Below are 26945 nucleotides of genomic sequence, written 5' to 3'. Positions count from 1 at the left end.
CTTTCAGCTGATACACTGGAAGGAAGAGGATAGATATTCAACCATGCAAGACGAAGGTCGTCATGATTTTATCACGGGGTGGTAAAAACACTCAAGCTCCACTCTTGTGGGTATAAAGTTTGATATTCTCAAGAGGGATTTTCCTTATATTTAAAAAAATGCACAATAAGAATATTTCTTTTTGTAATTTCTGTTTATAATTACAAGTTTTCAGAGTCACATTAATGCTAATAAAATGCCATAAACATATTACTGGCCAAAAGCCATGCCAACAATAACAGGACCCTTTAGAGCCTGTCTTTGGGAACCTTCAAAGATCACCCAGGGAGAATGTATTTTTCACATCAGAATGGTATCATCCAGGGCTTTTTTTTCAGCAGGAATGCAGTGGAACGGAGTTCTGGAACCTCTTGAAAATGGTCACATGGCTGGTGGCCCCGCCCCCTGATCTCCAGACAGAGGGGAGTTTAGATTGCCCTCCGCACCGCTGAGCGGCACGGAGGGCAATCTCAACTCCCCTCTGTCTGGAGATCAGGGGGCGGGGCCACCAGCCATGTGACCATTTTCTCCGAGGGCAACCCACTGAGTTCCACCACCTCTTTTCCCAGAAAAAAAGCCCTGGTATCATCTTTATAATTTCTCCATTCTCAGTTTCAATAATTTTAATTTAAAGAACTAAAGGAAGAATGTTTCTCACGTGCTAGAATCTTCCCTATTCACATTTTAATACTGTATTTTACCATTTTTTGTTTTGCTTTCAGCTATAAATTAAGATACCACATTAGCCATTTTATTTAGTGAACTGATACATACTATAAATATCAGAGCACATCTCAAAACAAAAAAAAAATCATAATTAGCTGCCGTATGGTGTTATAAGCAATTCCCCCTTAAACACACTAATGACTCTGGAGTCTGCCTGGTTTAAATATTCCCAGAGTTACATATGTAAGCAATAAAATTTGTCAGGCAATGCATTCCTGGGTTATTACAACACAGCTTCGAAGGTATTTATAAGGCAGGAAGCCAAGTGATGAACCAACCAAGCAGCAGAATAACCTTGACTCCATGCACTGAGCTATCTTTACTGCTTGTAGCAAAGAGAATTTTTACATGACAATAAAGAATCTTCCTAGACCTGATTTGACTGTTTGTTGTAGGTATAAGTGGTGCAACTCAAAAGCTCCACAGGATTCCAAATGCTCAGTGTGCACAACTTGTACCAAGCACTTCCCACCATCAAAAAGAGAAAACTTGTATAGGTCTCCAGGAACACATACGAGAACTCCTTGATTGGCAATGGCATGACCTATTCCACTGTAAACTAAAACCAACTGTGTCCAGTTTTATAAAGCTATGTCAGAAGCTACCTGAAAGATGTTTAAGAATAAGAGTGCACCTTCAGAAGACAACAGAGAACACAAGAGAAGCTTGAGCTTGCTTTCATTACTGGATGAAAATGCTGTCTTTACTGGTACACTTGGTTATAGCACCTGGGTATGACCAAAAGACAGAAAGTGTATATATCAATGCACATTCAGCATTTTACATTGCTTCTGAACTACTATTTTTCTTCTTCTATTAGTACTATCATTATGATGATATGAAAATCATTTTCCGGAGTATGAGATCGCATAAACAACGGTGAGCGATATTTGGCCCTTGATACTTGTAAAGTTTACTCTTGAAATTGTGGAACCCTCTAAAATTAACAGAAATAGGTTTTTAAAATTACTTTGGATTAGCAGTTCAGGGCACAGATATAGCAAATATGTAGATACAAAACTTCTGCTATCAACTTTGTGAGACACACAAAAAAAAAGAGGTAAAGCGATGTCTTTTATTGAACTAACCTTTGTTGATGAAAAACTTAGCAAGCTTTTGAGTACATCAATGAAATTTGTTTTTATCATCTCTCATTCTTTCAGACTAGAACAGTAATCTCTTTACCAGTGATCCTTCTGAACATGTTTAATTTCAACTTGTATAACTTTTTAAAACTAAGTATTTCCATACAACGTTAACTCACAAAGAAATGTAATTCAATAAAAGGCCTGAAGTTTATTAGTCTCTAACTCTGTTCTCTGATAACGTCTACAGTGTATGCTAGTTTCAACAGCCTAATTTAGGCACTCTAAAAGTTACATAAAATAGAAATATGTCCTTCCATAGAAAGAAATCAACTCTTCAGGCTATTTACTCATCATTTGTATCACAAAGAGCTTTCTTTTTCTTCGTTCAAACAAATTATTTCAATAGTAATTTGGAGTACCAACTGGTGTGGCATAGTGAACACCTAACTTGATTTATATATATATATACAGGGGCTTTTTTTTCAGTGGGAATGCGGTGGAACGGAATTCCGGAACCTCTTGAAAATGGTCACATGGCTGGTGGCCCCGCCCCCTGATCTCCAGACAGAGGGGAGTTGAGATTGGCCACCAGCCATATGACCATTTTCTCCGAGGTGAGTTCCACCACCTCTTTTCCCAGAAAAAAGCCCTATATATATATCTCTCAATTTATATATATATATATATATGTATGTATGTATATTTAAAAAACTACCTTTCTTTGTTATCTCTTCTATCACTTAGTGACACACTCCAATCAAAGTTAGGTTTCTCCTTCCTCACCTTAAATTCAGAGTCTTGTATCCCTGCTTGCAGCTAGGGGAAATTAAGAAATACATTTTAGGCAAGCCTATTATATATTTTTAAAGAAATCAAACAAAGCAAAAATAAACAGCATCTCCATTATCTCTCACTTCGTCCCACATCTTTAAAACATGACCTTTTGACTTACATTGGCTATGGATTCTTGCAAGATCATGTCATGAAAACTCACAGTGAAAATGACAGATGTATAAATAATTCACAGGTAGTGGCTGAGGTCTATCCCTAAGTTTCGTTTGGCATTGTTTTCCCCTCAAGGTGACTCTTAGCTGTTTACTTTCAATGAAGGCTCTGTTATACAGGAAAAGCATCAACTCTGCAGTGAAGAGCTTAACCAGTGGCAGGAGGGCATCACATATCTGTGGCATTTTTTAAATGAAGTTGGCAACTGCATGACATTGAAAATGCAGATTACACTTACAGTGTCTAGACTTTCATATATGTGCTCAGTTACAATTAAGTGAAGCAAAAGTGTACATATTATCCCTACTGCTATTCTGCTGCTACAGAGCCGCAAATGTGAAAAGCAATACCTTGAAAGAAAGATTTCTTTGTTGCCCCTAGCCTACTTAGCAGCACAGTTTAAGTAGACACACAAAAAACTGTGCAGTTGAGATGCCTGGTTTTTTTCCCCCTCCCAAAAACGTAAACATTAGTCCCAGTGCCGTAAACTTTACTGTATAGGATGAGACAGACGATCTGAGGCAGAAGCACTATCAAACACTTGTAACAGAAGCTTGCAGGCAATTAGCAGGTTTCTGCAGTTTTTCAGCTTCGCTCGTAGGTGGGTCAGCAGTGGCTCGGTAGCTGAACACTGGACCTGCACCACCATGCGCAGGACTGAGAGCTGGGTTCTGACGTCGGTTGCTTTCAACAATACTCGAAGTGTTGGAAGCTAAGCTCTCACGAGTACTAAAGAGGGGGGAAAATACACATATAACATACATATATATCCATCTGCCTCGCCAGGAGGTAAAAAACATAGAAAGTTACAGAAAGGAATTCTGACATTTTTACACAGTGTTATTGCAATAGAACAACCTCAGCATTGACTAACAATATATCCAGGCCTGTGTGTGCAATTCCACCCCTATGCTGAAAGCTGGCACTGGCTAAAAAATTCAGCATGCTGGGAACCAAAACAGATCCTTTATTTTTTTAAATAAAAAAGCAAATTTCTAAGCATTGGGGCTGCAAAGATAGGCTTGCAAAGGATAAGGAGCTGGAATGTACGCTTTGGTATTTCCAGTTTTAAAATCTCTGTGTGTGTGTGTGTGTGTGTGTGTGTGTGTGTGTGTGTGTGTATCGGTATTTCCCAGGTATATTTGGGAATCTGGATCTATATCTGAGATTCTCGGATATACTGGTAGTCTGATCCTGATTATTCTCCAAAATATTCAGAAATGACCATGGTTGGCATTATTAAGGCCACAGCAGCTTGTTTCTCTTGTTTTGGAAGTTTCCCAGTAAAAACAGAAAGTGGGGGGGGGGGCACTCTCACAGGAGAATGGCACTGCATGTTAGAGAGGGCTGAAGTGTATGTCCAATCATGGTGATTCTCTCCTACCCCACAGAAATGCTGGCCTGGCTGCAGGCAACTTCAAGGTGAGATTTTGGAGTGCACGCGTTTTGGCTGTTCTGGTCTGTTTGTTCCTTACTTCTACTGCCTGCTGAAAGCCTGGGTCTGCTGGGATTCTCTTGATTCTGTTGGGCTTTGTTGCTTCTTTCTGCAATTGGAAGCTTTGGGTCAGTGGTTGTTCTTGATTGTTTGGCTAAGGCTTCTTTGCTCTGGAGAAAGCAACGGAAAGTAGAAGTTCTGGTGAGGAGGTCAAGGAAGGCGGATGCCCAGTGAGAGCTGAGAGACAGCACAGCTAATTTGCCGTAGTGGGAGAGATTTCCACCCGGCTATCTGCCTGGAATAAAAGGTCAGATCTGGAGTTTATCCCATCTGCATTCCAAAGATTGCTTCTGGGGGGGGGGGGGCTTTATTGCTGAGACAGAGCTTTTGGCAGTCAAGTCCCTACCTTAGCCATTGGAATCGGGGACAGTTACCTCTACTCAGAGCTGTGCTGGAGGAGCCCATTAACAGACACTAAAGCTTTCCGCTCCTCGTTTCTTGATGTTAGAAGAGACTAATTAACAGCAAAGAGAGATTTTCTCCAAAGTAATGTGATAATATCCTTTGGGGAGAGAGCCTTTTTCCAGAAGACTATAAAAGACGCTTGAATAAATCTCTCTTTTTCCAACTTTGTGGAAGATTTATAGATCTGGAAAGTAAAAAGTTTAAATACTGAACTCTTTTTCAAGATTTATTATTGTGGATTTGGACATTTTTAGAGGAAAAATATGCTTGGTATTAAACGTATTGCTCATTAAAAGAAAAAGTGAAGCTGGGAAACTTATTATTTTGAGTAACGAAGGTAAGAATTGCTTGGACCTTGCTGATGTTTTCTTTGGGTGCTATGGAAACAGGGCTAACAGGTCTAAATGAAGAGTGAAAGAGATAGGGTTGCCATAGTGAAAGGAAAGGGGGGGAAATCCTGAATAGAGAATCTTTCTGGTTTGAGAATCCTAGACGCTTACTGCCACCTGCTGACAATTACAGAATATTTACAATTTTTACAATGATGACTACAAAAAAAGACTCGGTGTGGGTCTATAGATTTTCCAGAAATGGAACAGTTTCAGAAATATTTCCATCAAATGGCTGATAAGATGGATGAGTTGGGGAAGAATCTGGGGTGGGTGGGTGGTAATGGACTCTCTTGAGAAACGAATAGATTAAAGGATTGTTGCTTTGAGAGATCAAATGACAGAGCACGTTCAAAAATTGGACCAATCTATGAAACAAGTGTCTGCAGAAGTGAATCAAATCAATGAGAAGGTTGGGATAATAGAAAAGAAAGTAGACTCTCAAGATATACAGATGGAAAAACAACTGGACAACCTTGCACTGTTAGAAATGCAAGAAAAAGAATTCGTTTTGAGGTTCGGATCCATTCCAGAAGAAGATGGTGAGGACATTATGGATAAAATGACTGTGGCCTTGGCGTAGTTTTTGGATTGGGATCAGGAAGCAACGCAAATGGAAATTGACCGAGTGTATAGAATTAACTCTATGCCAAAATGAGGAAGGTTCCAAGGGATGTACTGGTTTATTTTGTAAGAAGGGTGAAGGAGCAAATTTTACAACAGCATTATATCACAAAATTAACAATTGGTGGTGCCCAGATTGTTGTTTTGAAAGAAATTCCCACACAATTTTTGCATACACCCAAGGATTATAGCTTCCTGGTGGAAAAACTAAAACAGAAGAAAATTGCTTTTCGATGGGATACCCCAGAGGTTGTGATCTTTACATTTCATGGACAAAGATTTAGGCTGAACTTGGTACATAAAGCCAGAGACTGTCTGGAAAAGCACATTAATTTGGATGACATTTTGACAAAAAGTTTAACAGAAGTATAAACAGGGCAACAATTGGACCAGAGCAAGGAGGAGGAAGTGGGGGGTTCATATTTAATTGTTTTTTCTATCTTCCCATATATAGTCCTCTGATTTTTTTCTCCCATTTTATTAACTTTAAAAATCTGATGGTATGATGGATTATAAAAGTTTAACATAAAACATTAATGGGGCAAATTCAGCCCCCAAAAGGAAGAAAATATTTCAATATTTGAAGAACCTAAAACATGATATGGTTTGCAAGAAACCCGTATTAGGAAAAAAGATATACAATTTCTGACTTATAAAGTTCTGGGTGAAGAATTTATAGCAGCACTTACAAAAAAGAAGAATGGAATTGCTTTGTATATTAAATCACACAAAGCCTAAATTGTTATTGAGTGATGAGCATGGAAGATATGTGGCAGTAGAAATTGACGTACAGGGGTCAAAAATGTTGGTGGTGGGACAATATGTTCCAAATGAGAATAAAACTGGATTTTTTTAAAAAAAAATAGGGAATGTTTAAAAGATTTAGTATATGAAAATTATTGCTTGATGGGGGATTGGAAAGGAGTGATTGACCCAAAGATAGATAGTAGTTCTGATAAACATATTAAGATATTTCAGGGTAAATTGCCCAAAACTTTCTTTGATTTAATGGACAACTTGGGTTTGATTGATTTGTGGAGACAGAAAAATGGCAATGCAAGAGAGTATACCTTTTTTTCAGAAAGTCATAGATAGAATATATATGATTTTGACATCAAGGGACATTGCCACTAGGGTGGTTAAAATAGAGGTCCTACCCAAGACCTTCTCAGATCATAATCCTGTATCTATGACTTATAGGGGGAAATGGGGTACCTTTAGATGGAGATTAAATGAAGCTGTGTTACAAAATGAAGGGATTCTTAAAGACTGCAAAAATAAACTAAAAGATTTTTTTGAATTAAATCTAAATAAAGGCACAGACATGAGAATGATCTGGGATGCAAGTAAGGCTATTATTAGAGGTTATTTCATCCAACATAATGCTCAACTGAAGAAAAAGAATCAAGAGAAAAAGCAATGTATTTTGGAGGAGATAAAGAGCAAAGAGGAAGAACTAAAGAGAGCTCCTGGAAATACAAACATACTGCAACATATTAAGATATTACAACAACTATTGATGTTAATAAAGGAGAAAGAAAAGAAAATGATATTGAAAATACAAGAGGCAGACAAGGTATTAACAGATACTTCAGAAATACAAAAGGCATTCTATTAATATTATGCAAATCTCTATAAGAGTTGTTATGTGTCAGTGGAAAAAATAGATGAATATATTAATAAGCAGAAATTACCTAAGATCACAGAACAACAAAGACAAATTATGAATGGACCTATAACAGTAAGAGAAGTGGGAGACGCTATAAAAAAGAGTATGTTGGGAAAAGCGCCTGGACCAGATGGACTCCCAAGTAGTTATTTTAAGTGTTTTTAGGATGAACTCCTCCAGCCTTTACAAAAGACAACGAACTCTATCTTAGAGGGAGGTAAAATGCTGGAGAAGTGGAAGGAAGCCAACATAACACTTATACAAAAAGAACGTCAAGACCAGACATTGACAAGACATTACCAGCCAATATCATCATTAAACAATGACTATAAGCTGTTTGCCATGATTTTGGTGGGAAGACTTAAAAGTATCCTACAGGACATTATTCATGAAGACCAAAGTGGATTTTTACCTAAGAGGCAGCTGAAGGACAATGTAAGAATAGTATTGGATATTTTGGAGTACTTGGAAAAATACAATGAAAGATAAGCCGCTTTGATCTTCCTAGATGCCGAGAAGGCCTTTGATAATTTAAATTGGAAATTTTTGTTTAAGATCTCGGAAGATCCGGATTTTAGAGACAATTTTATAAAATAGACTAAGTCGATTTATACATCTCAGACAGTACAGATAGTCACTAATGGAGAATTAACCAAACCTAGTGGAATACAAAGAGGTACAAGACAAGGTTGCCCATTGTCATCCTTGTTATTTATACTGGTACTTGAAGTTCTGAACAGGGGCATAAGGCAAGATGAAAGAATTCAAGGTTTTAAGGTGAAACAGGAGAACTATAAGTTAAGAGCCTTTGCGGATGATTTGGTGTTGGTTTTGGAGGACCCTTTAAAGGGAATTAAACCCTTAATGACAAGACTGAAAAAATTTGGTGTAGTGGCAGGTTTTAAGGTTAATAAACAGAAGACCAAAGTGTTAACTAAAAATATGAAAATACAGGAACAAATGAAACTGGAGAGCAAAACAGTTTAAAATTGAGAAAAAGGTAAAATACTTGGGTATTACTCTGTCAAATACGAATTGTATGTTATTCCAAAATAATTATATCAAGACTTGGAATGAAATTAAAAGGGATATGTTAAGATGGGATAAGATTTAATTATCATTGTTGGGAAGAATAGCTACAATTAAAATGAATGTTTTACCTAGAATGTTATTCCTATTTCAGACAATTCCAGTATTGACAACTGAGGCACCATTTAAGCAATGGCAGAAGGATATATCAAGATTTATATGGCAAGGAAAAAAACAAGGATTAAACTTAAGGTTCTACAGGATAGAAAGAAAAGAGAAGGTTTGTGTCTACCAGATTTGAGAGTATATTTTGCGGCCAACTGTTTGGTTTGGATGAAGGAATGGATAATGTTAAAAAATAGAAGACTACTGGACCTTGAAGGGCATGACTTAAAATTTGGGTGGCATGGCTATCTATGGTATGATAAAGTTAAGGCCAATGCAGAGTTTAATAATCATTATGTAAGGTGTGCCATTTTGAGAGTATGGAATAAATACAAACCTAGGTTGTGCTCGAAAATACCTCTCTGGTTGTCATCAAAAGAAGCTTGTTTTAGAAGGGAAATGGTGAGCCCACCTAAATGGTCAACTTATCATGATTTATTGGAATTTTCTCAAGGTCAAGTTAAAATTAAATCAAGAGAGGACTTAGCAGCAGAAGGGCAAGATTGCCAGTAGTTTCCCTATATGCAAATATTGGAGAGATTTAAATTAGACAAGACAGTCACTATGATTTTAAGCAATCTAAAACTGAATTTGAAATTGCCCTCTGTACAAATGATGAACATGTTATTTCTAAAATGTATAAACTTTTGTTGAGGTTTGAGACGGAAGAAGAGCAAGTAAAAGAATGTATAATTAAATGGGCACAAAACTGTGGACATGACATATTAATGGAGCAATGGGAAAATATTTGGACAAGGGGGTTGAAATTTACATTAAGCTCTGGTATCAAAGAACATTTTTATAAGATGATGTATCGTTGGTATATGACTCCTGAAAAATTGGGTTGAATGTATAAGGGTGCTTCAAATGTATGTTGGAAATGTGCTGAAGAAGAAGGGACATTTTTTCATATGTGGTGGACATGTTAGAAAGCGAAGAGTTTCTGGTTACAATTATTGATTCAGAAGATTTTGAAGATTAAAATCCAGTTGAAACCAGAGACTTTTTTGTTGGGAATAATGGACAGCCAGTTGGAAAGAAGCTTTGGAACTTTGTTTTTATATTTGATTATGGCGGCAAGAGTACTCTATGCACAAAAGTGGAAAACTCCAACATTTCCTACAGTGGAGGAACGGTGGGGAGTTTGCGTCAATGGCAAAACTTACTTCACTGATTAGGGAAAAGATATTAGTTACACTTTTGACTGAATGGAAACTGTTTATAGACTTTTTACATGAAATGGATAATAAGGATTTGATGACAGCTCGATTTATGAATTAAGAACCACGAACAATAGAAAAAAGAGGGTGTTTATGTTTAACTTAGAATAAGTGAGATTCTGAAAATGATCTATATTTGTGGCAGAGAAAATTGGAACTCAATCTGTAGTTTAGTTTAAGGGTTTCTTTTTCTTTTCTTTTTTCCACATGTCTATGTATTGTTAGCGTGTCTTCTTTTTAGAATGTTTTTATCCTTTATGTTTGTTGTCTATAGTTTTTATGTTATTGTTTATAGTTTAAATAAAGAAAAATTATAATGAAAGAGAAAGCAATGGAAAGTAGAAAACAATGGAGAGTAGGTTGGGGCACTTTGTTCTGCGGCATATAGGACCCCTTAACCCAATCTAAATGAAACTGTATAACAAGCAGATAAGCAATGTTTGCCTAACCCTATTCAATTAATGAAGTTGCTTGCCTTCCTAAAACCTGAAAAAAATAATCCTATTTTATTTTAGCAAATCTGTACCATTTCACTGTTTATGAATTCTTGAAGGGTAAATAGATCAGCTTGCTGTGCTGTAAGGGCTCACTCCCCACTTCCTCTAGTTATTTTTTTAAAAAGTTAAAGTGATACCATAACACTTTAAAGGTATGATCTCCCCACCCCACCCCTAGGAAATATTGACTACCTAAACATTTTCCAGACTGTTGTTGTTTATAATACGCCCTTTTCTGTATATTCTGTATATACAGAAAAGTCTCGCAAGAACCGTGTGTGTGTGTGTGTGTGTGTGTGTGTGTGTGTGTGTGTGTGTGTGTGTGTGTGTGTGTGTGAGAGAGAGAGAGAGAGAGAGAGAGAGAGAGAGAGAGAGAGAGATTATATCTTAAGCAGAAAACTATGGTTATGAATTTACAAGTTTGATTCAGCATTGTGTTCTTAATATAACAGTTGATCATTTCATAGTGTTGAGCTGAAATGAAGCTTTCCCTTTTTTACTAGCAAGGTTGTATTGACAGAAAAATTCTATTTGGCTGAAGAGGTCGTTTAACCCCCCCCTGTGCCATTACTTTCCATAACACCTAACTAACAAATTCATCATAAATCCTGGTTGCAGAATTCAGCCTTTTGGGTACAGAACTCAGGTTACCTTGTTTAATTTGATCTTTTGATTTATATATAATTCTTTAACACTGAGTATTAATACTAATTACCGTTAGTGCTTTAACAGTGCAATCCTAAACAGGGTTACTCCAGTCTAAGACCACATGTTTAGACAGACATCGCTTTTTTTAGGATTACACTGTAAATCCTCAGTATTCAGGAATTCTGATATCGAACAACTGTCAGAATAATGAAGTTGTCATTTGTCATTCAAGTGAGGTAAACAATATATCCATATTGCTGGGGATAGATAGCACCTTTTGCACGCCAGACTGGTGCACTCAAGAACAGGGCTGTTCTCCATCGGCCGTGGGCCTGCGTAACTGAACGTAATTACAAGAATTACTTTTGCGCCACAGGCTCCTTAGAGCACTTCAAGTACATCTATCCCTTTCCTCGCTACATATAGAATAATTCAGGGTATATTTGAAAAGGCTTTTCAAACAACGTCCAAAATAGAACATGCTTGCAATGTGAACATCGATTCCATAATCTTACTGGTCACCACGACCAGAGAATGAATTTAGAGGGGGTGTATTTTAGGTAATGATGCTACCATGGCTTTTGTGCTTTGTGTCCTGTGTATCTATGGTTGTGTGAATGTAGTCATCAGTAGCAGTCACAATTAGAGCGAGTGATGTTAGGTGGCTTTTCTATTTACCCTATATGCTACCTAATTGCTATTTGTCTGTACAAGTCCGCAAGACAATTATGTTTGCTTCTAAACTCCATTACTCTCCTTCATTCTCCAATTAACCTTAAAAATAACTAAGATTCATTTCAATGTGCTTCTTCTACAGTTAGACATCATCCATGCTTATATTAAGAACAGCAGTTTTAAAAAAATGCATCCTATAATCTCTCTTACCGTCTCCAAGTCCACATTTTAGGGCATTTATTTCTCTCCTGAAGTTGCAATGTTCATCAGCTTAGGGCAATCTCCTCCCACCCTTTCCCTTGAGCTCAATTGCTCTGCCACAAAATGTTAGCTCCTAAAATGTCATCATAGCTATAGCACAGTGGTTAAGCAGCAGGGCTGCGAATCAGCACTCTGCTAGTTCGACTCCCACTACTGCCATGAACTTTGCAGATGGCCTTGGTAAACCACTCCTCTCATCCTCAGCTCCCCAGCTGTATTGTGGGGAATAATAATAACACTGACTTTGTTCACCACTGAGCGTGGCACTAATTTGTCCAGAAGGTAGGTATATAAGCACACTGCTACTACTATTATTATTATTATTATTCTGCAGAGACCTCTCAACTCCAGATTGATGAGGGTGGAAGTATCACATGCCTTTTGAGCCGTAAGTCAGATCGAATGTGCCTGGCATACTTCTTCCTGAATGTATGCAGTGGAGATATTACTGTATTAGTCACTGGACAGGGTTCACTAATGTGAATCAACTACTACAGCTGAACAAGGATCTTGATGGAGGTTTATTTGGACACTGGTTCTTCCCTTTAACTTGTACTACCTTGTTTACCATTCTAGGAATAGGGGCTTTACAACTCAACCCAGGAGGCAGGCTACTAAGAGCCAAGCTACAAGTGATGCCTGACACAGGTTGGACACTTATCAGCTTACCACAAGTTTTGATGGGAAATGTAGGCATCCTGGTTTTACAGCTTGGGTATCCATTTAATTGAAGTTTACACACACAGCAGAGGGGAAGGGGGGAGCCAAGAGCCCGACACCTGCACTCCCCTCCTGACCACATGTTTTCCCTCCCATAGACTGCCGCTCTGTAAACTTCAATTAAATGGAGAGCAAAGCTGCAAGACCTGGACACCTACATTTCTCATCAAACCTTGAGGGAAGCTGACAAGTGTCCAACCTGTGTCAGGCGTCACTTGTAGCTTGGCTCTAAGTCCACCACCACCTCCAGCCAAGAGCACCTCACCCCTTCCTGCAGTTTCCTTGTCAAACATCTTCTATACCACGCATGAAGAAACAATCTTAAAAAGCTGAAAAGATTGTATCAGAAATGGGATAACTCTCTTACTTCTGTGCAATGATCCAAATCCCACAATGACAACACAAATCCCAGAAACTATTTACAATCAATGCTCCAAGGTTTGCAGGCAGCTTCATCTTTTAAGCATTTTTTAATTCCAGGTAGGTGGGCCAGAGAGACAGAGGATTCATGAAACACATGTTAAGCACCCAGGTGGCTCTTCCCTGAGTTCTCTTCTCTGCTGCCTATTCTAATACTAACTGAAAATCTTTTAAACTTGAACTGAATTCCTCAGAAGGTTAAAATGTTGAGTAAAGCCTGGTTTTACATATGAAAGAGCTAAGCAGAGGCAAAAAATGTAAAATTCTGGAATCAAACATAATTGTGACCAACCAGGTAAGAGGTTGCAGTTACTGTTCAAATGCTGATAATTTTGACTCTTCTTAGCCAATTTATGAGGACCAGCTGAAAGTCACAAAATAGTAAGCTACCTTTTAAGTTCCATAAATCTCTTTCTCAGGGTGGATATTGAACAAAAAGTTAGGGACAGGGGAAGACGTGGGAGAAGATGCGAATATCTGTTATCAAGGTATATTTGACTTCAAAAGTCACATTTCATATCCTTTACCAACAACATATTTTTTTCAGTCTATCCAATTTTTGGTTTAACACCCAACTTGAGAAAGAACTTTCTAAAATTCAAAAGCTATCTCATTATTTCAATGCCTTTCCATTTGGGTATCATGCTACATCTGCCTTTTCCTACACACGTTTACTTGCATGTATGTCCTACTGACAGCATGTTTCTATGCATGTTTATTCAGAAGCAAATCCCACTATGTTAAATTCTTAGTCTGTTTTAGAAGTTTTAATGCCTCTAGTTTACAGACTGGGTGTCATCAAGAAATGCATTTTTTTTTGTACAAGGTAGTATGCTGAAACATTTGAAAGTCTGCTCAATAGACTGCTGCAAGGCTCATTTCGAGGGGGAACATGCTGGAACACAGTTCCGGCAGTTCCCCAAAGAAGTCACATGTCAGGAGGCCCCGCCCACCTGACTCTCGGCCATTTTGGGCCCGTTATGGCCTGGATTGGGGCCGAAACGGCCTGGATCGGGCCTCTGATGGGTGCTGGATCACTCTCCCATTCAGCAGTGGCCCGATCCTGACCATTTTGGGCCCCTTTTTAGCCATTTTCAGCCCCCTTTTGCCATTTTGGGCCCAATTTTGGCCCTGAATGGCCAGGATTGGGTCCAAAACAGCCAGAATAGGTGATGTCAGGGGGTGTGGCGTATGTAAATCAGTTATATTAATGACACACTTCCGGTGATGGCAAGAGGCGTGGCATATGCTAATGAGCTGTGCTAATGAGTTCCTCCAGCTCTTTTTCTACGAAATGACCCCTGGTCTGCTGACATTTTAGTTGAACTTTTGGATGTTTTCTAATGTTACCTGCAGTTACCTGCATTTTCTGGAATTATTCCTAGTTCAAGCAAGTCGAGGACCTGAATTTTAGTAATGGACTGGCTAAGTTCAGAAGGCAGACATCTTGGATCTTTGTTTCTCTGTCTTTCCACCCCCAGTCCCCCAAATTTGATATGCTTGTAGTGCTGACTGTAACCCATGAAAGCAGGCCATTGCTCTCATGCTCTCACTGTGAAAATTGTAAGATATTTTTCTTCTTAAGTTTAACATATAAAAGCTGAAATAGTTCTGCCTAATATATTATTTTATTTATTTATAAGTATGAATCTATTTCCTTTGTGCTGATGAACAACAGGGAACTCCTTTGCTGCACTCATCTGCCTCTTAACAAAAAATGCCCACCTATGGACAATTTCCACCCATATAGCCTCTTACCCCTCTCCCTACAGTAGCAAACAAAATATGAACAACAACCCCCCAAAAAACCCTTCAAGATTTGTCCCTAATTGAGTTCAAAGCAGGAAAAAGAGCTTTTTGGACATATTCTTTCTTCATCACTTCTGTGACCATATAAAAAGTACCATACTGACTTTTACAAGCATGCAAAAAGTAGTAAAAAGTTTGTATATATTTGCAAGCATAATGATTAAAGAGGTTTAGCAAAAGACTGTGTTTAGATCTATGAAATTCCACAAAAACATAGGCCTGATATATACAGTCTAGCCAGAGAACGTATCTTCACATATCTGTATCTGTGTGGTGAAATCCTCTTTATCACCTGGCAACCACATGGATCCCAGGAACGTATGGCTGTCCATATAGGCTCAAAGGCAGCTTACTTAGCAATATAATAACTTGCATATTCTGTACAGTAACGGGGATCACCTCCAACTGTGCCACCAGCCCATAAATGCCTGGTTGCTGCCTACTTAGGGAGAGGTAATCAACCACCCAAACACATCAAGATTGCCCCAAGCTGCAGGAAAAGAAATGCCATAAAATGCTGAAAAGTAATAATACGGCTCCACAATACTTAATTAATAGGAAGTGCTAATCTTAGGTTAAAATATTACAGATGTTTATAAATGCATTGTTCGGTCCTACCGTGGAGAATTGAACCCACTGTCAACAGTGATGCTGCTGCTATCCATGCTGTCCAGCCTAGCTGAATGTGTGGCCCTCTGGTTGTTGCTGTTTTCAGTTTCCTTTGGAGTAAGGAGTGTGAGATTTTTCTCAAACTTCCTTTGCAGGTCTCTTTCTTTTTCCCGCTCAAGAAGCCACTGCATAGTGCCCACGTCATCCCTGTTCTTCTCCTCTTCGGCATTCTTATTTGTCCCTTCATCAGAATCATCATCATCAGATACGTTGTAATAATCAAACGATGCCTCCTGGTTCCCAGCTGGCTCTTGTTGTCTCTGTGAAACAGGAATGACTTGTGTAACAGAGGTCACCATCGCTTGCTCAAGTTTGTCACATCTGCTTGGCAATGTGTCTGACAGTGTCTTTTGATGAGGTTTGAGTAGTGGCACACTGGACTTATGGAAACTGTTAACCGACAGGGTACTGTGGAGAGGCTTAAAGAGGGTGTCTTTGCTAAATATTTCTTTCCGCTTATCAAGGCTACTAGATTCTGTGTTGTGATGTTGAACCAATCGGCCATTTGCAATTACTTCAGGGGGTTGGCTAGTGGCAGTCAGCCCGCCGCTATTAGTTGGTCCTTTAGGTGACTCTTCTTTGTGTACTCCAGGATCTCTGGCTATGTGCTGTGATGATCTTTCTGAAGGAGACACTTTTTTAATACTATCTGTCAAAGTCACTGTGTCGTGCTCATCTTTATTCTTTCCCATAGGTGAAGGAGCTGTAAGTACAGTCTCACTAGAAGTGTTACACTGAAAATAATCATCAGTGGCTGATTTTGTTGTACAAGTGTTGAGCTCATTATAGCTTGGTAAATTCTCTGCTGGCTTGCTTTGTTCCAACAAGCTACAGGGAGTATCTGCATTGCCACCTGTCTTTTCAGGTTTAACTATCTCTTTGTAGTTTGCGGATGACATCAGAGCCCTTTGATGACTAAGTGACTGTGAAGGCCTTAAGGTGCTATCATCAATGTATGTTTGGCTAGTTGTTTGGTCATCTTGGCTGCAAGCTTCAGCTATCTCTTCAGGTGTACCTAATGAGACAGCACCCAGAGGTCCTTTTGAGTTATCCATTGATCGAGACCGCTCCTTGGCTTTATTAGACCTCTCATTTCTTGATCGTCGGTCCTGCGTATGGCTGTGGCTTCGATGGACCTTAGAATGGGAGCTTCCTCTCGATGGTTCAGGAAAAGGCATCTCAGTTCTTCTTTTGGCTAGTTCACCAGATACATCCCATTCAGGTGTCATTGGAAAATGAGACTCAAGAACATTAGGACTGGCGTGCATGATAAAGTTGTCCCTTTTGTGTTCAATTATAAAGCAGCCTTCCCGTGGGGACCTAGTGAGGGGATCATAAAAATCATAGTCTCTTTCACCTGGTACATCCAAATGGGAGCCCTCTGAAGGATCTCCTTTAGACACTCGAGTTTTGCTGTGTGACCGAGATTTTCCATGAGATTTCCTATGACTTCTACTTTTTTTACTTCTCCCACTATGGTGAGCTGAAGATCCAGCCTTGCTTCGTTGAGCTTTTTCTTCTTCAAGTTTTTTCATTAGTGCAGTGTGCCTCATAACATTTTCCACAGTCAAATCTGGGTTAATGCGCCTAATAATCTCCATCTCTACCTCCCTAGGTATAGTGGTAGGAGTATCTTCATCCCTTAAAGGCCATTCCTCAGGAGGAAACTGGGCAGAAAAATTGGCCAGTTGCTTTGTCTTGTCCTTTTTGAAACTTAGCCGAAACAATTTTAGCCCAAATTTTTTAGACTGCTTTTCTCCATCTTTAGGCTTTGTAAGCGTCTCAGTTTTGTATGAAAAATTTACAGTACTTTTACTTTTTTCAGTGGGTGGCACCTGGCACAGAGAAGGGGGGCAATAGGAGTCCTTGCAGTCTTTTGCTGATTTTCTCTGTAGGGTGGAGGCATGCATGCTGTGCATGTCTTCTCTGCAACAATGGCAAGAATCGCAGTGGTTTTTGGGTAACGTTCGGTCTCTGACGCAGCCTGAGGTGGAAGGAGTAATAGTTCCTTGCTGTGGAGAGGTACACTGAGACCTGTCAGGTATCCTCTCATCAAGATGGTACCATTTACTATTAGTTCTTATAAGGGATGGCGTTATAAAATAAGTCTGTGGAGTCACAATGAAATAGCCATCGGGAGTTGGGTATATCTTCCTCTCTCGCACAAGCATGTTTAAGGTATGACGAAGGATTTCTGGACTTGGAGTTGGAACACCTAAAAAAAAAAAAATGGAAAAATCAGAACTCTCACTTTACGCCCCTCCCTAAAATATCAGGCTTTAACAAGGTTTCAGAGTCAGAGTGTATTGAGCAAACAAAATGTCAAACAAGAAGTAATGTTGGGAGATTTGTGATTGGATATCCCGCAGGTTTATTGAGAAGGTAAATAGTAGCCACTGGGGATAGGAACGTAGACTAGGATCATTTCCCAATGCATCCTTTTCTCAGCCCCAGTGAACTGCAGCACCTATTTTTCTGTGATGAAGGAAACATAGTTACCAAACAAGTGTCTGTATTCCCTCTTGCACACACACGGAAAACAGGACAATCAGGGATCTGACGGGGATTGGGAAAATGGTTTAAGTTCCTTGCCCCATGATACAGCTGTCATCTCCTGGTGCCACTAACCCTTGAAAAATCTACAGGATATTTCTTTATGGAACTCCAACCATCATGTCTAGTTTGGCTGTTTGTTTTTCACTTACTCTTGCACTTCAAGTTTATAAAATATTAACTAGAGAAGGGGAAACATTGTGAAGTGTGAAAACTCTCATTTTTAAAAAGCTGTTTTGGTAAACTTTAAAGGTTAAGCTCATAGCCTCCAGGCCAGACCCCAAAATAAAAACATCTAAAAACATTACAGGGTACTCATCCCCTCTTCAGTTCTGGTAAAGTATTTATGTTCTAATTAGCTGAAGATTTTTTCCCAGAACATAAAGCTACAATTGCAAAGGGCATAGTTCTCTGATTCTATGGGGGGTTAGATTAACATTTCCTTGATAAACCTCATTATCTTTGGGTTGGGAAATTCCTGGAGATTGGTGGAACCTGGGGAGGGGAGGGAGCACAGTGGGGTATACTTACATAGACTCTACTCTCCAAAGCAGCCATTTTATCCAGAGGAACTAATCACGGCCAGGATCAGGACTGAAACAGCCCGGGAGGAGGTGGTGCGCCACCTTCTCCCTTGAGTTGCCCCGGGTGAGAGTTCTCCCACCTCTTTCCCCAGAAAAAAAGACCTGCATACTGCCTATCCTGAATGATCCAACAGGTTAATAAAGTTATAACCGTTCACTTTACAGGTGTTGAAAAACAGAAGACAAAATTGCGTATACTTACATGGGGTTGGATCCAACCAGAATTTTCACTCAATTTCGCTCAATTCCCTTTCTTACAATCTATATGATTTTTGTCTGTATAGGTCCTAAAATGCCCAACAAATCCCATTTGGGGGGTCCAAAGGAACCCTCTCTTACTTTTTTCAGCAGTGGAAAACCTGGTTGGATCCATCCCAACTAAAACAAAACAGGAAAGAGAGCTGAAGGTATAACAAGAGTTTTAGACATTATAGTTAATCAAGCAGTATTAATAGAAAGATCAAAAAAGCTGAAAATAGACATGAGGGTAAATGACACAATGGTTCCTGTAAGTGAAAATAAATCTGTGACCCAGAATATAGGATAACGAAACTTGGTAACAACTACTGAAGAGCTACTATGGAAATAAGAGGATCAAAAGAACACATGGAAGGTGACAGTCTACCAGCGTACTGAGTATATTTGTTTTCAGTTTAAGTGGGTTCAGATAATAAAGAACAAGTTGTGGAAATTCAAACTGGATCCAATCCATAGGAAAACAAATTCAGAAAATAAAATAGGGCAGACAGAAGTATCTGTTCTTATCTAATTGGGAAGAAAAACAACAGACAACTTTCAAATTATTGTCTCTCAATACTTGTAAAGGGTAAGCTGCTCTAAACATATTTGTATTTAGTTTGCATTTTGAAGCTTTTTGAAAACTCCTGGGAAAAGTTGCAGGTCTTCCAAAGAATTTTTTAAAAGAAAAGTGAACTTCATGGCGAAGCAGAGATATTCCTAGGTTAACAGGTCCCTAGGTTAAGTCCAGAAAACTATTCATCATACCTATTATGAAAACACTATAACAACTTCAAAGTCTTATGTTGATGTGTATTGTGTGCTGTCAATTTGCTTCCGACATATGACGCTATGAATGAAAGACCTCCAAAATATCCTATCATTGACAGACTTGCTGAGATCCTGCAACTGGAAGACGTGGCTGCTTTTATTGAGTCAAGCCATCTCATTTTGAGTCTTCCTCTTTTTCTACTGCCTTTAACTTTTCCTAGCATTATTGTCTTTTGCAGTTTATCTTGCCTTCTCTTTATATGACCAAAGTACGATAGTCTCAGTCTTGTCATTTTAGCTTCTAGAGAGAATTCAAGCTTGATTTGATCTAGGACCCACTTATTTGTCTTTTTGGCTGTACATGTAATACCCTCGTCTAGCACCAGATTTCAAATGAATCAATTTTCTTCCTGTCAGCTTTCTCCTCTGCCCTATTCTCAGATCCATATATAATAATGGTGACTACCATAGTATGGACTATCTTGCTCCTCAGTGACTCATCCTTGTCCTTAAGGATCTTTTCTAATTCTTTCATGGCTTCTCTTCCAAGTATCAATCTCCTTATTTCTTGGTTGCAGTCTCCCTTTTGGTTGATGATTGAGCCAAGGAATAGAAATCTTTTGCAATTTCAGTATCTTCATTGTCAGCCTTAAAATTGTGTAATTCCTCAGCAGTCATTACTTTTGTCTTCTTGATGTTCAGCTGTAATCCTGCATTAGCACTATCTCTTTTAGCCTTCTTCAGCAAGTGTTTCAAGAGAGTCAGTTTGCTGTAGTGGTTAAGAGCGATGGGATTCTAATCTGGAGAGCTGGGTTTGATTCCCCACTCCTCCGCTTGAAGCCAGCTGGGTGACGGTGGGTCAGTCATAGCTCTCTCAGAGCTCCCTCAGCCCCACCCACCTCACAGGTTGATTGTTGTAAGGATGATAATAACATACTTTGTAAACTGTCCTGAGTGGGTGTTAAATTGTCCTGAAGGGCGGTAAATAAATTGAAAGTTATTATTATAAGTCTTCACTATTTTCTTCCAGTAATGTGATGTCATCTGCATATCTCAATTTATTAATATTACTTTCACCAACTTTCACTCCAGCTTCTTCTAAATCTAATCCAGCTTTCCTTATGGTATGTTCTGCATATCATATGCAGAACTAGATAGGGAGACAAAATACATCCTTGTCTGACACCTTTATCTACTGCAAAACATTTTTTTCCCCCATATTCTGTCCTAACAGTAGCCTCTTGTCCAGAGTATAGGCTGAGCATCAAAACAGATACTGTGGCACACCTGCTTCTTTTAATATCGCCTATAGCTTTTCATGATCCACACAGTCAAAAGCTTTTCTGTAATGTATAAAATACAGGCTGATTTCCTTCTGAAATTCCCTGGCATATACCATTAGCCACTGTAATTTGCAATGTGATCTCTAGAGCCTCTTCCTTTTCTGAATTCAGCTTGAACATCTGGCATTTCTCATTCCATATATGTTAAGAATCTTTGTTAAAGAATTTTGAGCATCATTTTGTTTGCATGGAAATTAATGCAATGGTCCAATAGTTGTTGCAGTCTTTGGCATCCACTTTTTTTGGAACTGGAATGTAGATTGTTTGGATTCCCATATTTGTTGACATATTCTTGTTAAGATTTTGATGGACTTGTTTTCTGTAGCTTGAAATAGTTCTATTGGTATACTATCTAATCCTGGTGATTAGCTTCTCCCTATTTCTTCTGAGTGCAGCTTTCACTTGACTGCAGGTTCTTCATCAAAATCAGGGCTTTTTTCTGGGAAAAGAGGTGGTGGAACTCAGTGGGTTTCCCTCGGAGAAAATGGTCACATGGCTGGTGGCCCCGCCCCCTGATCTCCAGACAGAGGGGAGTTTAGATTGCGCAGAGGACAATCTAAACTCCCCTCTGTCTGGAGATCAGGGGGCGGGGCCACCGGCCATGTGACCATTTTCAAGAGGTTCCGGAATTCCGTCCCACCGCGTTCCTGCTGAAAAAAAGCCCTGATCAAAATATTCTTCTTTGAAGGGATCTGTCATCCTCTTCTGTATAGATCTTCAGTGTATTGTTTCTTTCCTTTATTTTGTCCTGATTGGATACTGTATTTCTGTGTTAATCTTTCAACATCCCTATCCATCATTTGCATTTCCTTTAGATTTCCTGGACTTTGTGGACCATATCTTTTGTTCCTTTGTTGTTGTTCTCTTCCATTTCTTTGCATTAGTTATCTTTTTATCTCTATGTGCAAGTCATTGAAAAGCTGCATTTAGAATTCTGACTCTATTTCTGTCATCTTTTACTTTTGCTTTTCATTTTTATTTAGCAGTTTTAAGAGTTTCATTAGTTATCCGTCTAGGCTTTTCTTCTCTTTTGGTTACAGGAATAGACTTTGCACATTTTCCCTTGATAATATCTTTGGTTTCAGCCCACAGTTCTTCCGGTTCACGATCAACTACACTTAGGAATGTAAACCTTTCTTTAAATGATCTTTAAATTCTTCAGGAATATTATTTAGATTATATTTTAGCACTATGATTCTTCAGTGTTTCTCTTCAGCTTTATTCTAATTTTGATACTAACAATTTATGATCTGTACCACAATCAGCTCCCAGTCTTGTTTTAGCAGACAGAATAGAGCTTCTCCATCTTCTGCTTCCAATTATGTAATGTATTTGGTTCCTGTATTGGTTGCTTGGTGATTGTCACATATACAATTTTCCATTAGGTTGCCTGAAGCATGTGTTTGTCATGAACACATTGTTGGCTACATAAAATTCTATGAGTTTCTCTCCTCTTTCATTTTGTAATCCTAGTCCAAATTTTCCAACAATGCTTGACTCTGCTTTGTCTCCTACTTTTGCATTCTAGTCACTTATAATTATCAATGCTGCAATGCTCTGATCCGAATTTTTTGTGTGTGGTAATCCAGATTGGGGGCTCACTGCATTATTTTAAACATCTAGAATTTCATGCATCCTGCATTTCAATGCATTCTAGTCACCTATGACTATCAGCATCTGTAGCTTGGGCATGTACTTGAACGATGGTTGTGATGAAGGGCCTTCCATGAAGTCTGATTGATATTAGTCAGACTTTGAGTTATAGCTCTTGATTGCTTGTGTTGCATCTTGCCGTGCTACTAGAGCAACACTGTGTCTTCTGAGTTTGTCATTTTTGGAGTAAAACACTTGGTAATTTTCTGACTGAAAATGTCCCAATTCAGTCCACTTTAGTTCACTCAAATGCAGGATTACAATGTTTAAATGTTCCACTTCTTGTTTTACTATTTCAAGTTTACCTGGCTTCATTTTTCTCGCGTTCCATGTTCCTATTATGTGTGTTGCACAGCTTTGGACGTTCCTTTTGCATCTATTCACATCTGCAACTGAACATTCTTTTGACTTTAATCCAGTCCCATGACTAAGAATAGCGTTCTTCATACTTGTCCTCTGCTCTTTCCCAGTAGCCAATTGAATGCCATCCAACCTGGGAGGGTGTGTGTGTCTATCTTACAGCACTATACGTTCTTTCATTTTGGATTGTCACATCAGATGGTTTTTGAGGTAAGAGAAGGTCAGAATTAGTTTATCATTACCTTATTCTGCACATTACTAACCCGGGTTAGCTGAAGTGTCACTGCTGTTGTCTGTGAAAGATCCTCCACCAGTTTTCACCTTCCACTACTGCTGCTGTCCAGTAGCTAAACTTTAGGGACTCCTCCACTGTCAATTCTCTTCTGTGGATGTGACCATTGATTCCTGAAGGGGGTGAATGCATCTTAGTGTTTCAGCCTTGATTATTCCACCTTGAGTTACTCTGCTGAGAGTTTAGACCCTTTACCAAGTCTGCACTCCTGATAGTATTATTCTCAGCTTCACTGACACATTCAACCCCCTCAGCATGTTAAGGTGCATTTCCAAGATGGAGATCAAAGTCTTACTGCTATTACAGTGTACAGTTTCCTTGGTTTTAGGAGGTATGAAAAGTATGGCAATACTAACACGTAGGGAAATAACAAATAAGCATAATGAGCTTTTACTTCTGCATATACCTCTTGAAGGCTAGCAAAATGATTTCTCAAACACTGCCCATAACTCATCACGTTCTACCATACCTATTTTACAATTACAGAAAGAGAGAATATTAAGAATTAAACACATTTTGAAGACCATATAAAATTCACAGTGCCATTAAGACTGTGGGTATTTTCCCTTAACTTCTCTTAAATAAACGTGTACATCAGTTTCATCTTCCGCCATGCTCATATTTCCATTTTACCAGTAAATTTTTCCAAAAACAGTAACAAAAAGAACTTAGAGAAGTTGGAATTTAAAAAATACTGCTCGACAGCAGTGGTGTTATTAAGATTATGTAGTGCTTTAATAATTTAAAAACAAAATCTGTCTGGACACTGAATCACCAGACAAGTACATTCTCTGCATCTCGAGAGAGCATACTGTGTCCTCCACGGAGCTTCCCGACAGAAGATTATGTCTTGTTTGCCACTGAAAAAAGAAGAGTGACCTAAGGTGAACTCAGTTAAATGAAAGACACACGTAAACTGGATGCGATTCAGAATGAAAATGTGTATGTATCCTACTTTGGGGGCACAATAAAGCAGGGCAACTGTCAGAAGCATACAGCACTTTTGTTTTCTGAAGACAACGGTACCACTGCTGCATCTCAGTTTTCACTATACTTATTCCAGCTACCTTGAATAAAAATAGCCACAATTGTCTCTTCCTAATTGTCCATAAGATTCCTCCAGTTACTATTTTTTAATGCCTAAATATACAAACTGATTCCTATTCTATACAGTTCTATACAGACCACATCCAGATGAAGAGAGATTATACGACTGCTTGACCCATTGCCATCTCGCTTCTAGAGTAAGCATCCACTGCATAGGGTTTGACAAAAGTATCTGCCGAAGACCATGTTGCCACCCAGCAACACCAATGGCACCCCTCAAAGGAACACAGTGGAGGCAGCTTGTGCTCTTGTTGAATGGAGAGTAACAGGCAAGAACTTGAGCAGACTTCTAACACATTTTAATAGCAAGTACCTCCTATCTAGATATTGTCTGAGATGACCCAGCTTTGCCTTTATTGGGGCCAGAATGGAAAACAAAAATTGTGTGTAGTGTATGTTCCTGAGAAGTTGTTGGGTTGGGAAAAAACACCAGGAGGGTTATGCTCTGAGACAGATGAAATCTGGACACTACCTTAGGTAAGAACTGCAAACTAGTATGCATCACTATTTTGTCCGGATACACCCGTAGAAAGGGCGGATCCACCCTTAAGGCTTGGAGCTCACTAACTCTCCGGGCCAATGTAATAGCTAGCAAGAGGGCCACTTTAGAGGAAAGGAGAGGTGAAGGACATGTTGCCAATGACCTGAACAGTTTTAACATCAGCCTAGCTAAGACCAGGGAGAGGGACCATTGTGGTACCAGAGGGGCCCTTGGTGCATACAAATTATATAGCCCCCCCAGAAACAACTTTAACAAATAGTGTGAAAATAACGTTTTCACATCTATATCAGTATAGAAAGAGGAACTGGTAGCTAAGTGGATTTTAATAGATAAAGAAGCCAAACCAGAGGTTTGCAAGAATATGAAAAACTCTAAGAGGTGTTAGGCAGGGTTGCCTGCTAGCCCCAGTCTTATTTGGTTTCTACATCAATAATATGGTTAGCTGGCTCAATACTCCAGATCTTCAACCCCCTAAACTCGCAAACCGGCACGTACCTGTGTTACTGTATGCTGATGATGCACTGCTCTTATCCAGAACCCCAGTTGGCTTAAGGAGAACCCTTGGGAAAATGGCTATGTTTTGTGAAACTGAGCTCCTGGATATTAATTATCAGAAGACCAAAATCATAGCATTCGGGAGTAGATCGAAACAAAGGTATTGGGCTATCAATGGCCATCAGACTGAACAAGTAGATAGCTTTAAATACTTGGGTGTGATTGTACAGGCAAATGGCTCAAGGGTTAAGAACAGCCAATATGTCGCTGAACAAGGGGGAAAGATCGGCAAATGCCATATTAAAAATTCTTCGTACCCAGGGTGGCTATTTTGTTCCAGCAGCGTTAAAGCTGTATAAGGCCAAGTCTTTAGCGCAGATGCTATATGGAACATTTTTAGGTCCTCCCTCCTCTTGTTTCAATCCACAAGGAAGAGCACAGTCCACATTTTTGAAAGCTGTGCTACAAGTTCCCAAGGGTGTATTAAACGCCTGGATTCGGCTGGAGTCTGGAAACCTGAGGTTTGAAACTAGGGTGGGTGTCTGAAAGCTTTTGTGTCTGAAGGCTTTTTTCTATCCTCAAGGTTTGCTCCCCCTGATTCTCCATGACGAATTTAAATCCAGCTGGCTTAAAGTGGTTTATAGGTATATTACAAAAAAGTTTCTCTCCTCAGGTGCTCCTAACTCAGGGGACTGAACGAGCCAAAAGGTTAATTAAACAAAGAATAGAAGACATAGAGTGCCAATCTGTCATCTCTAGTGCATCTAAAATGGGGGTGTTGACAAATGATAAAGGTACTCTTGAGCCAGCCAAGTATCTGGCCTCTGTGGAAGTAAATAATTTCAGAAGGGCATTTTCTTTGGCCAGGTGTTCTGCTTTTCCACCAGCGGTTGTTGAGGGTAGGTACAACAAAATCCCCTGTGCAGAAAGGCTATGTCTATGCCCTTTGGGAGAGGTACAGTCTGCAGAGCACATGTTCTTCAGTTGCCCATTTTAGGGAGAGGTCCATTTAAAAATTATTACTCCATTATTAGATAGGATTCCCGGTCATATAACTACAAATAAAGCAAAGCTCTGCTGGCTCTTAGCTGACAAAAACCACGTGATCACATGGCAAGTAGCCAGATTTTGTACATTAATTTTTAAACAGCGTGAAATGGATTTTAAAAGTTTTTAAAAACTGATGGTTTTTCTTTTTACTGATAAGTGGTTAGGTAACATAATTTTTGTATATTGGTCTTGGTACTGTAATAAAAATGTTGATGATGAGGAATATTAAATAATCAAAGACATTAAATAAAGATCAGCCCAAGCACAAATCTGTTCCACTTAAGGGAATAAAATCTTCTAGAGGAGGATCTGCAAGCTTTCACTAAGACATTTACCACTTCCTCAGAAAAATGCAACCCTAGTGTTTGAGCAACCATGCTGTCAGGGGTAGCCTGCCTAAGTCATGATACAATGTCTGACTGAAATGAACTAAGACTGTTGTCAA

General features: G+C 39.1%; 1 protein-coding gene across 1 annotated transcript in view; it reads right to left on the bottom strand.

Moving 5' to 3' along the window:
- Positions 1-585: 585 nt before the first annotated feature.
- Positions 586-26945, bottom strand: part of STOX2 (storkhead box 2) — a 193084-nt gene continuing 166724 nt past the window's right edge. Inside the window, exons 3-4 of the mRNA XM_054989945.1 lie at positions 15503-17768; positions 586-3587 (exon numbers count right to left, since the gene is read on the bottom strand). Coding sequence (XP_054845920.1) covers positions 3392-3587; positions 15503-17768 — 2462 coding nt within the window. The 3' untranslated portion in view covers positions 586-3391. The remainder of the gene's footprint in view (positions 3588-15502; positions 17769-26945) is intronic.

This window comes from Eublepharis macularius, chromosome 10 (genome assembly GCF_028583425.1).
Source record: "Eublepharis macularius isolate TG4126 chromosome 10, MPM_Emac_v1.0, whole genome shotgun sequence".
In the NCBI taxonomy this organism is placed as follows: Eukaryota; Metazoa; Chordata; class Lepidosauria; order Squamata; family Eublepharidae; genus Eublepharis; species Eublepharis macularius.
Note: the sequence above shows the minus strand (reverse complement) of the source record. Positions and strands in the feature narration are given on the sequence as shown.